Here is a 12,922-nt window from a genome sequence, read left to right on the forward strand (position 1 = left end):
AGACCTAAATGTAAGGCCAGACACTATCAAACTCTTAGAGGAAAACATAGGCAGAACACTCTAGGACATAAATCATAGCAAGATCCTTTTTGACCCACCTCCTAGAGAAATGGAAATAAAAACAAAAATAGTACCTTTTAAAAAGTCTCCACAGACCTTTAAAAAAGATTTCAGGAAAAAGCGTTCTTTTAATTTAAAGCAGTGAAGCCCCCAACATCTCAGAGACTTCCTGTCTTATGGCCAACATTTAAGAGTTGGGGAGAGGCAAGTAGAGGCCTGAATGGGGACGAAGACTGGCCTGGCTGTGTGTTTCCAGGCCAGTTACATGTTTACTTTCTTTAGAGGAGCCCCACAACCACTCCCTTGGCTGATAGCAGGTAGGATCACTTCTGGTATATAATGGTGACACCAGTTACCATCGCTTAAGTGAATCTTTTGCTAGTTGCGTCAGTTAGCATGCAACATAACGATTATGTGTAGTTTTAGGTATGGATCACTTTGCATTTCATAAATTTTATTATACATTACATAATAGATCTATGTTCACATAAGCTTATTCTTCTTGGCCGCCGTCTTGGATAGCTTACTGGACAGGGAGCTGGACTTGTTCATCTGTATTCTTGTTTCCTTGGCTAGGCAAATCACTAGCTCTCAATAAATGCTTATCAAATTGAATTTCAGGTATTACTAAACTCATTAAAGGTTATATAAACCAGACTTGATTATGTTCTCTAAAATCATAGCCTGATGAATGGTAGGATGTGTTTGGGTTTACGTAGGGGAAGGACGGAGGGTTTTGAGCTGTGTTTCCGTAGTTCTTTAAGAGTTTGAAGGATATGATCTTAATAAGTTGTCTCACTCCTACATCTTTAACAATTAAAATAGGAATTACTTTCAATTAACAGAAATTAAAGTTAAAATACTTTTCCAAAAAGCCTCCTCTAAAACAACTTTTTATAATCCAGTAGTTTTGTAATTTCCAGTGTTAAAACAAACCAAAAAGATAAAGCTTATCTTCCTCAAGTATTAAGTGTTTTCGCAGTCTTTATAACATAGATTGTACTAGAGATATCGTTGATTCTTTCTAACAGTTGAGCATTTTAAGTTGTCACTGTAGTTAAAATTAGTCGGGAGTATTGGCTCTCCACTTGTATGTATAATTTAGAAGTTCACAGGTTTGATAAACGTTTTTTTCTGACTGATTAAAGTACTCTTGACTTGGGTTCTCATTATCAGCTTACTAATAAAATAACAGTAATACAGAATAACACTGCTTTTTATTACATAGCTTTATCATGTAATGTCATAGTGTCTGAGGTATTATTTCCTCCCAAACCTCCCCCCGCCCTTTTTCTTTAAATAGGATAGAAAACTGAGGCTCAGAGAGTGACTTTCTTTAGATTGTACAGGCCAGTAGCTAGAGAGGCAAATCTGGAACCGTGGTTTTATGATTCCAAGTGGAAAAATCTTTCCCTATAGCGTTCTGCATCTGTTATTTATTCACTACTTACCGTTTGGATGTTGCAGAAGAAGTAGAAATAGTTTCCGTGATCACTTTTTTCTACTGAATTGAACATAGACAATTGAAAACAATAAAAACTTAAGAATCTGCTTATCGTATTGGTTAGTACTCAGCGATATATAGCAGTGCAATACAGTAGAATACAGAAGTGCAAATCCCATAAGTTGTCTGAAAATTTCATGTTTTCGATGAATGTTTTAATCATTTATTTAATTTTGAGTTCAGAATTAAAAGTTAAATAAAATATAAAGGTAAAAATATAAAAACATGAATGTTGGTATAATTGTTTTTTTCTCTCCCAGACAGATATTGATTATGTAAATGGTGTTGTAGCCAACCTGGAGAAAGAGTAAGTTCTTCTTAATTATGGAAATGAAAGTATTTTATTTACTATTATCTCTTGGCTTTTTGCTAAAAGAAAACACCTTTTACAGTTCATTTTTTTCTGTGGAGTTCAGTGTTCACTGGACCACCTATCATTGGTCTTTTATGTTATCATAAAGTATGTGTATATATATCAAGTTATCTGATGGGATACATTGGTGTATTTCGTTTTGGAAAAGACTTGAATGTCATATATATGTAACACTACCAAACAACAATTTTTATCTTGAAGACAGTGAATAGAGAGTCATATGAGATCACTTAAATCTTTCACCCTCTGTTTAGCAAGAAAAAAAATTTCTGCTGTCAGGGCAGCTAGTCAGGTAGCAGTTTCAAACCTCAGTGCTAAACTATGTCTAAAAATCTGCAAAGGTTTATTAACAGTTTATTGTGAGTGGGGCGCATAGCAGATAACAGATGGACAGCTTAGTAAGTTGCAGATACCATTAGTTTTTATAATATTGCCTTTGTAGTTTTAAGAGCAGTATCATGAAATTAGTCCTGATACGGATTTCTTCATTGAAATGTATCTCTTGTTGCCCCCAAAAGACATATCTTTTACTTTAAAAGGAAAGACAAAAGAGAAGCAAAGGTCCTTGTTTAAGATAATGTGGCTCTACCTTTGTCTATCAATATGCTAAAACCAGAGATTTTTTTAAATGTATTTTTATGTTATACATATAAGTTGATCGTTAAGATATAAAATCCCACGGAACTTAAATAACTCAGCCAACCTTTCTCATGATAGATTTTCTAAAGAAATCAGTTCTGGCTTGGTGGAAATAATATCACCTCCTGAAAGCTATTATCCTGACTTGACAAACTTAAAGGAGACATTTGGAGATTCTAAAGAAAGAATAAGGTAAGCCTGTGCACCCTTGTGAGTATAATAGGTAATAAATGTCATCCTTGTTTATCGAAGCTTAACTCATTTTAGGGTTGAGCTAATTAGTTGAGAGCTAATGACTTTTTGATTATTTTATTGGAAAGTCTGTGGAGTTTCTGATGAGAGGTTGAATTTGGTAGATCTAATGAATTTTATAACCGTGCTGCTCTGTGTTGTTATAACTTTTCTTAAGAGTATATTGAGTATAACTCAAAAGTTAGTCCAGACAGAAATCTCATGTCTGTACGTAACATAAATGAGAACAGATCCAATAAAAGTGATAAAAATAATAATACTCTTGTGCACAATTGTATTGCAATAAAATCATTAGTCAATTGAATTTATTTATCTCTGAATCTCTAAAGTTGAAAGGGAAACTTTCCTTGTGTTGTTATTAAAGACAAAGTAAGCTAAGGGATATTGGCATTATTTTGGGATTGCCTATAACCAGAAAAAGGGACAAAAACACTGTGTTGGGAAGAGATTTATTGTATTTCTTGAGTTGTTAATTTGTCACAAAAACAGATTTGTCCCTATAATTAGTTAATTATCTCTCAATAAATATGATGTTATTTTAAAAATTTAGGATCGAATTTGTTTGAAAAATACTCTGGATAGACTCAATAAATTCATATCAGCTTGTAAGGTATTTTCTGGAGAAGTTTACTTAGTGGTTCAAAGCTTTTATCTTATTGTGTGCTTTTTTTTAAAACTGGCTTTTAGAAAAACCACTTCTCTTTTTCACATTGGTCAGTGTGTTTCTGTAGCCTGCCGAGAATTCACCAAAAGGCTCTCATATTGTAAATTGTAATATGATGTTTTGGGTTTTTAAAGCATTTTTACCTGTATGTGAAGCACTAGTTTCTAGAGACATTAAGATATTACTGGAAAAGGGGGCTGTGGTCAAGAAAATTTGGAAAATATTGGATTAAAAACTTTTTTTCAACAAATGTATTTACTGCTGAATGTTTAAATGCCTCTAATATTACTAATACGTCTCTAGAAGAGGAATATGTGTTCTTCCCAAACTTCCTTGACATTAGACTCCTTTTTTCCTCAGGACACCTTGAGGATTAGTGTTTTTGAGAATATATTTCGATAAAGCCTTCATTAGAGAAGAGTGAATTCTCATTCACTCTCTCCTAAGTGATTATATCCTATATGTGTGATATCCATCCATCTATTTATCTATCTATCTTTCTAATACATAACTATACATTGGGTATATATATAATGTCATGTATACAATATGTGATGTATATATTGCATATGTATATATTATAAAATATTTTATATATTATAAAATAGTATACATCTAACCTTATTTTGCTAACTTTGAGTCTGATTCCTAACTTATTTTTATTTTTTTTTTGGCTGCGTTGGGTCTTCGTTGCTGCGTACAGACTTTCTCTAGTTGTGGCGAGCGGGGGCTACTCTTCATTGCGGTGCGCGATCTTCTCATTGCACTGGCTTCTCTTGTTGTGGAGCACGGGCTCTAGGCGTGTGGGCCTCAGTAGTTACAGCACGCAGGCTCAGTAGTTGTGGCTCTCGGGCTCTAGAGCGCAGACTCAGTAGTTGTGGCACACAGTCTTAGTTGCTCAGCTGCATATGGGATCTTCCCGGGCCAGGGATAAAGTCCGTGTCCCCTGCATTGGCAGGTGGATTCTTAACCACTGAGCCACCAGGGAAGTCCCTAACTTTTTTTGAAAATTTTTATTTCAGATGGAGAACAAAGCAAAACCTCGATTATTGTTTTCTAATGATGTATGCTCAGGAAAAGGGCACATATTACATCCAGGTAAGTGTGTGTTTGGTTTTTTTTTTCACACTTTTAAAGGAAAAGTAATATGAAGGGTATATTTTCATGAAAACGAAGTTTTGAAAGCATAAACCCTCTAAAATATAATATCATAACAGTATGCCAGAGCAGAAGGGTTGATCACGTCACTGAGAACATGGGCTCTGCAGTTCCACTCGCTGGTTTAGTTCATGATTATTTTGGTGGTCTTATGGTAAATAGTTGTTTCGTGCACTTCAATACATTTTCATTTGTACTGAAGATAGTAAAGTTGACATTTAGTTCTAATGGTGCAACTTTTAGCAGCATGGCTAAAACAGTAAGTCCATCATGATAAGGGTTTTAAGTTAGCCAGGTAGGCAGCAACTTAAATAATTCTAGGAAGCTCTTGTTTCTTTCAAACCTTTAAGCTTAAATTTCACCACTGGAATTTCACTTCTTTAACCAAACGTCTTTATCCCTTGTTCAAAATGCAAATACCCCTGAGAGGTATATGGCACACGAAGCCTGTCAATTATTTTTTTTTTCCAGTATAAAAAGTTTATTAGATCCTTTCCTGGGTGGATGTTTGGATGAGAGTGGCAAGAAGCAGCCCTGGTCCCTGAACAGGAAGGACATGATTAAGCAGCTGTTGGCAGGGGCTGGGGAGGGAGAGAAGGAAGAAAAGAGGCTGACATCACATGGGAAGGTGGACTTCTTGAGGGCAGACTTTGTCTCCTTTGACATTGTACCTCGAGCCAGCTGCATTCAGGTGTGCGTGAACCTTTCCTTGGTTCACAGGATGGAAAATGGAAATGATGATAGAGTGCAACATTGTCTATAACAGGATGCAACAGCTGTGCATATAAAAAAACAATATCCTAGATATAGGTAGTACATTTCCTCTAAATACATTAGAGAAGTTTGATTTTAGTTTTAAGATAATAATTTCATAGCATTTTATTTTAATGTATACCAAATATTATGGTAGTTGAACCTTGCTCTTTGTTCTAGGGCCAGTATATAAATATTTACATTATGGTCAAGAACTTTATAGAGAGAATTTAAAAGTGTAGCTATATCACTTTTAAAATTTGTTTCCAGTTTTCCTCTAAGGGAAGAATTAATGGAACCTTAAACCTTTTGGGGGGAGTGTAGGAAAAGTTAATATTTAAAAATTGAGAAAAGGATGGGGGTTAAGAAAGAGGATGGTAAGGAAAACTTCCCCTAAGCAGGGTCAATATATGATGTATTATAACAATAACAGCTGCTATGAACTAACATTTATTGCATACTTACCATGTGTCAGGCATTGTTCTTTAAAATTTGTTTTTCACATATTAACTCATTTAATACAACCCTTTTTATAACAGGAGTGTCCTGTGCATACTGTCTTAAAGCCTGTTTTGCTGTCATTTAACATACTGTAGACACCTTTATATGCCAGTAATTATAGATTGGTATAATTTTTAATTGCTTCTGGAAGTACCATTATTCAGCTATCACGATGACCTTATTGTTGGTCATTAAGATTGCTACCAGCTTTTCAGGTCTTTCACATATGGATCCACTGAACATTCTTAAAATTACCCTATTTGCCCAAAAATTATGCCTCAGAAAAGAGGGAGTTGCTTTACCTTCAGGTCTTTACATAATATATAGAATTATCTCAGTGAGTTCATTATGATGTACAAAGTATTGTAATCCAGACTTCATAATTATCCCAGGGACATGACTTCAAGATTGCATATGTTGGGGGTGTATCCTACCCAAGACTTTTTTTTAAAATTAATTTATTTAATTAATTTATTTATTTTGGCTGTGTTGGGTCTTTGTTGCTGCATGCGGGTTTTCTCTAGTTACGGCGAGCAGGGGCTACTCTTCATTGCAGTGCACGGGCTTCTCATTGCAGTGGCTTCTCTTGTCGCGGAGCACGGGCTCTAGGTGCTTGGGCTTCAGTAGTTGTGGCATGAGGGCTCAGTAGTTGTGGCTCGCGGGCTCTAGAGCACAGGCTCAGTAGTTGTGACGTGTAGGCTTAGTTGCTGTGTGGCATGTGGGATGTTCCCGGACCAGGGATCGAACCTGTGTCCCCTGTATTGGCAGGCGGATTCCTAACCACTGTGCCAACAGGGAGATCCCTATATAGCATTCTTGAAATGACAAAATTATGGAGATGGAGAACACTCTTGGTTACCAGAGGCTAGGATGGGGGGAAAGGAGGGAGGTGGCTGAGGATGCAAAGGGTAGCATGAGAGTCCCTGTGATGGAACTGATCTGTGTCCTAGCTCTACTAGTGCTCTTGCACATGTACACGTGTTAAGATTGCATGGAGCTAAACACACAGACACACAGCTACACACAACTGGGTGCATGTAAAACTGGTGAAATTTGAATAATGTGGTTGAATTGTATCAGAGTCAATTTCCTGGTTGTGATATTGTGCTGTAATTATATTGGAGGATATATATTGGGGGTCTGTTGGGTCTCTGTATTATTTTTTATAGCTGCATATGAATCTACAGTTATCTTTAAAAGTTTCTTAAAAAGTGAAGTTGTTTGATGAGGTGTGAGAGTGGAAGAAAGCAATTTTTCTAATTTAATATAAAAAAATGTACATTTTTGGTGGTAACCAAATTTAGTGTACTAAATTTTAAGTAGGCATTTAATTATTTCACCTACACTTCTGTATATTTAAATCAGTCCCAAGCTTGTTTTTGTTTTTTAAATTGGGGTATAGTTGCTTTACAATGTTGTGTTAATTTCTGCTATACAACGCAGTGAATCAACTCTATGTGTACATATATTCCCTCCCTCTTGGACTTCGCTCCCACACTCCCCCATCCCACCCATCTAGGTCACCACGGAGCACCGAACTGAGCTCCCTGCGCTATATAGCAGGTTCCCACTAGCTATCTGTTTTACACATGGTGTATATGTCAATCCCAATCTCCCAATTCATCCCCCCCTCGCTCCCCCTACATGTCCACATGTGTGTTCCCTACGTCTGCATCTCTATTCCAAGCTTGTTTTTTAATCTACTTACTGGAAAAACTTGGAAGTACCTGGTATTGGGGGTCATCTTTCCTTTGGGCGTCCACAGCCAATGTTTGTGTGTGAGTGTGGGCATCTCTTTGGGAAAGCAAGGTTAGGTGCCAGCGGGGCTTTGTGCTTTGTCTGGTTTTCCCTCTGGCTTCCCTACAAGCTCTGAGGGTGTAAAACTTGTCTTTTCTGTTCACTGGTGGGTTCCCAGGGTTTAGTACTGTGTCTGGAACATAATCAAAGCTCAGTAGATATTGGGTGAGTCAAAATCATACCTTTCCAAATATTGCTACTGTTTCTTCACAGATAGGAAGAAAGCTTATAGCACTTAAACACATGAAAAAATCTAAATACTAAAATAAGTGAAAATTACTTGCAGATAACTAGAAATGATAATGTGTCATTAAGAAAAGGAAGGGGCTTCCCTGGTGGCGCAGTGGTTGAGAGTCTGCCAGCCGATGCAGGGGACACGGGTTTGTGCCCGGGTCTGGGAAGATCCCACATGCCGCGGAGCGGCTGGGCCCATGGGCCGTGGCCGCTGGGCCTGTGCATCCGGAGTCTGTGCTCCGCAACGGGAGAGGCCACAACAGTGAGAGGCCCGTGTACCGCAAAAAAAAAAAGAAAAAAAAGAGTTTTCTTCTGATATTAAAATCATCAATGGAAAAGAATATTAAAAAATAATGTATATATGTAAAAAAAAACATCTTATGACTTTAAAATTTTATGAAAGGAGATTTGGGGAGGAAGTCTTTGCAGATGCTCTTGATCTCTGGTCTCTGTCAACTCCCTGTTGAACTGGTAAACATTCCAGTAACACACGTGGTGATGGCAGAGCACATGGGGTTAACTGGCGCTCTGAGTTGCTACAGCTTCTTAAGTATTTTGAAGATACCTTTTAAAATATAAAAAGAGAACTTTTAGGAACCCATCCTACAGAAATGAATAGCACTGATATGAAGTGTAAGCACTGTTTGCATTGACAAAGAATGAGAAGCAACCTGGGTGTCTGCCTATGAGCAGGTGAATGATTTGTCCATCAATCCCAGGGAATAGTATGAATCTGCTAGAGAGAATGCTTTAAATATATACTTTTTAACCTGGAAAGATATTCATGATATATTAAGAGAAAAAAACCAGTTTCATAATGTGATCCCTTTTTAATAAAAACGTAAAGGTGGTGGGAACCTTAAGGTAGGTATGGGTCTACCTGTGCTGTATGCCCATATTGAAGGTGTCCAGTGGGTGCACACCCAACCTTGAACATTGGTCACTTCTACTAGCAGGGTGGAGGGCAGAGAAGGAGAGCTGCTAGCTTTTTTTCTTTTTTTGACTTGTTACATGTATTATGTAAAAAGCAAAAAAAAAAAAAAAGAAAAAATTAAAAGGCCTATAAAATTCTTTTCCTTTGAAAAGAAAACAGGATAGTGTGAAATCATGTTGGGAGCCATAAAAGGACCAAAAGGAGTAATTCATGGAGTGGTTTTGTTATTTCCCATGGTAAGGGAGTGGTTTTACTTGCTATGTGCATCTGCCATTTTATTTTCCTTGCTTTCTTTTAATAAAATTTATTTATTTTTTATAATTTTTCCTTTTTATTTTATCATTATTATTATTATATATCTTTTGGCCACACCACGTGGCATGTGGGATCTTCCCTGACCAGGGATGGAACCCGTGCCCCCTGCATTGAGAGCGTGGAGTCTTAACCACTGGACTGCTAGGAAAGTCCTAAAATTTATTTTTATATTTTCATCGTTTTTGACCATTGTTTCCTTGATTGTCATTATAAAAGTGTGCTTGAGTTTTTCCGTAGTAAAGAATGTTCTCTTTAAATCTTCCTTCTCTTTCTGATTTATTAATATGATTGTTCAACTTTCTTTAGCTTGAAGATGATATTATTGTCAAACAGAATTACTTTAACACCATAAAAAATTTTGCACTTCAACTTTCTTCTGAGGAATGGATGATACTTGAGTTCTCCCAGCTGGGCTTCATTGGTAAGAAAAGTTTTAGATTTATTTACTTTTCAGAAATAACTGACTTAGAATTTTTTTTTTTTTTTTTACCTTAAAGTTGTCTTTTTCCCTCTGGAAATGGATTGCTTTTGAGAAAATTTAATTTCGGTAAACTTCTGTGTATAAAATGTTGAAAGTGAACCCAAAATAATATTTGGAGAGTTCTAAGATGGTAATATTTACTCTGGAGTTCTGCAAGGCAGCCCTGCTGGCTTTTCATGTCCACAGAGAGCCAACCACTGTCCTGGGGAGCTGTCTGGTTCCTTCTCGGACACTTCGAGTTCCTGTTTTAAAGCCCAGAGCTTTTGCAAGATTGGGGTTCTTTTAAGAAGAGTCCTGCGCTAGTGGTTTTCTAATAGGAATTCCTGGTATTTGACATAGCACATGAAGTTCTTGTTCAGTCATTAGTTTGTATTCATGTGTTGCTTTCATGGACTAGCAAGGGTACTTATTTTTAAAGTTTTTTTTCATTAAAATTCCTAAAGTATCCAACTAAAGAGAATACGTTTAAAGTTGAAGGTTGAAGGAAATTTATAGGTCTTAAAAAACACCCCAGAGAGTAACATTTCGCTGCCTCTAATGCGTTAAATCTGTAAGTATTAGAGACTGGGGCTTTGATCTTGTTGATCATTTATCTCAAAACTTAATTTAAGACTCAAAAAACATCTTGATTTGTGAAGGTTTCAGTGAAGACAAAATCAGGAGTCCTTGTTTTTTGCTTTTATTGATTTAGTTAATTTTTTTTTTTTTTACTTAAACCTCTTAAGTTCCTTTTTTATGGGAAGAATTTTAATAAGACATAAAGGAAAAATCTCCAGCTTGCTTCTTGAATCCTTTGAGCTAGTAATTGTATGATAGATTTTGTAATGGAGAAAGTTAGGAGTTCAGTACCTACTTCTGTTAATACTCAGGTGACAAGTAAACTTAGCTAAAGCAAGTTTGTTTTTGATAAGACAGGTGGGGAAATTATTGATAACGGTTTATAGTTGAAAGCACAAGCTTTAGTGTATTTGTTGTATGGATTTCACTCATTTAAGCTATTTTGTTGCTTGGCTTCTTTATTACAGTTACTGATTAGGAATATCTTTTCAGGTAAAATGTTTCAAGCGCCAGACCTCACTCTAATTGTGGAATTCATATTTATGTTCTATAAGGAGAAACCCATTGATTGGCTCTTGGACCATATTCTGTGGGTGAAAGTCTGCAACCCTGAAAAAGATGCAGTAAGTTAATTTCTTATGCGGGTAGAAGAGGCTTCTTTTATGTTTTTAGTGGAAGTGATGACTCTTAGGGAACCAGATGTTGTAAACGAACAGTTAAATAGGTAGCTGAAAGAAAACAGTGTTTCCACTTACCAGTGTAAGTGCTTGCCTTCTTTCTAGAACTACAAGAAGTTCCTGTTCTGGAGGGACTTTTAAGTCAGTGAAGTGCACCTTTCTTTAAATTGCTGATGAATGTTTATTGAGGCTCTGGTGTTTCCTTGCTGTTGGCCATATCTGTCCTGTGTCGGGGGGAGTTGTTTTGGTTTGCTTCACATCCTCTGTCAGCTTTCTGTTTTCAAATACTTTGGGGACAATATCGGACCCCAGCACACCTGGATATAAGCAGTAGAATGGAGGTCATATTTTATACCAAAACAATGACAAGTCAAAAGTGTACCTTTTTCGTATTGTGTTACTTGTAAGAAGCCAATGTTCATGCTGATATGCTGACCTTTGGGATGTTGGTGACAGGTAAGTATGTAAACAATGATTTTTGCTTGGACTATTTAAATATTAAGTTATCTCCATTGAAATCTTATTGTAGAAAGTAAATTAATATGTTTTTCTTGTCTAATTTGAATTGTATCTCTGGAAAAAAATTTTAAATTGTTGGCTGTAAGCATAAGTGAAATATGAATACACATTCTTAAAAATGAATGAGTCACTTTGACATGTAATCACAAGGAAATCTTTATTATAAGCATATGTCATTATAGTGTTGACTTATTCTCCCAAAGAAACATTTAATTTGATTTCATGACCTTATATTCCCTAGAACAGTTTGATCATCCTATCTGCCAGTTAGTTTTTAGGACACCCTCTTCAGGTGTCCTTTCTCTCTCTTTTAAAAATAACCACTTTCTTAGAGCAAATCATGGTGTGTAGCGAAATAGCAGAGTACCAGCTTTCCAAAAATGACTGAACATATGAATCGATTCGATCAATTCATTTTTATGATGTAAGCCCTTACCTGTATTTTCTTTGTGATTTGCAGGAATTTTTATTGTAGGACACAGAACAATTCATGTCATCTTTACATTTGTACAACACACTTGCCTTTAATTGGTCCTGTACAGTTTTATCTAATATGGTGGTTAGGTTCTTAAGTGAGCTTGTGAGGTGAAAATCTCTGAAAGTAAAAATTAAAACCATGAAGATACATTCTTCCACCCTTCTTTCTATGGCCTGTAATTTTTCAGCTGCTTCCACTAGGATGTCACGGAAGCTGTCACCACATACTTGCTGGCTCCAGAATCACATCCCTTTGACAGTGGTCGAGGAGACCCTTCCATTCACACTTATTTCACTGAGCATAATACCCTCAAGGTTCATCCATGTTGTTGCAAATGGAAAGATTTCATCTTTTATATGTTTGAGTAATCTTTTATATGTTTGAGTAGTATTCCTGTGTGTGTGTGTGTGTGTGTGTGTGTGTGTGTGTGTACACAGCACATCTTTATCCATTCATCCGTTGATGGGCACTTAGGTTGTTTCCATATCGTGGCTATTATAAATAATGTTGTGATGAACATAGGGGTGCATGTGTCTTTTCTGATTTCGTGTTTTCGTGTTCCTTGGATAAATACCCAGCAGTGGGATTGATGGGTCATATGGTAATTCCTAGTTTTTTGAGGAATCTCCATACTGTTTTCCACAGTGGCTGTACCAGTTTACATTCCCACCAATAGTACCAAGCAAAAACAAACACGTAGTTATAAGAACAGAGTAGTGGTTACCAGACTGGACGGGGCAGGGGCTGAGTGGCGGGGTGAAATGGGTAAAGGGGGTCAACTGTATGGTGATGGATGGAAACTGACTTGGTGGTGAGAACACTGTAGTGTATACAGAAGTAGAAGTATAATGTGTATTTGAAACTTATATAATGTTATAAACCAATGTTACTTTAAAAAAAAAAAAAGCATTCACACATTCTTCCAAAGGTTTATGGACCTGCTTTGACTCTTCGGGCCCGAATGTGTCATTCGTTGCCTGTGTGTTGAGTGGTTAGCTCGCTCTCAGGCACTGCTGCTTCTCATC

The 12,922-nt window shown here is 36.6% G+C and overlaps 1 protein-coding gene across 1 annotated transcript in view; it reads left to right on the top strand.

The window, feature by feature from the left end:
- MGAT4A (alpha-1,3-mannosyl-glycoprotein 4-beta-N-acetylglucosaminyltransferase A) overlaps positions 1–12,922 on the top strand; it is a 98,631-nt gene that overhangs the window by 73,780 nt on the left and 11,929 nt on the right. Inside the window, exons 5-9 of the mRNA XM_065890786.1 lie at positions 1,825–1,871; positions 2,655–2,768; positions 4,515–4,590; positions 9,491–9,605; positions 10,716–10,846. Coding sequence (XP_065746858.1) covers positions 1,825–1,871; positions 2,655–2,768; positions 4,515–4,590; positions 9,491–9,605; positions 10,716–10,846 — 483 coding nt within the window. The remainder of the gene's footprint in view (positions 1–1,824; positions 1,872–2,654; positions 2,769–4,514; positions 4,591–9,490; positions 9,606–10,715; positions 10,847–12,922) is intronic.

Source organism: Phocoena phocoena, chromosome 14 (assembly GCF_963924675.1).
Source record: "Phocoena phocoena chromosome 14, mPhoPho1.1, whole genome shotgun sequence".
Classification (NCBI taxonomy): domain Eukaryota; kingdom Metazoa; phylum Chordata; class Mammalia; order Artiodactyla; family Phocoenidae; genus Phocoena; species Phocoena phocoena.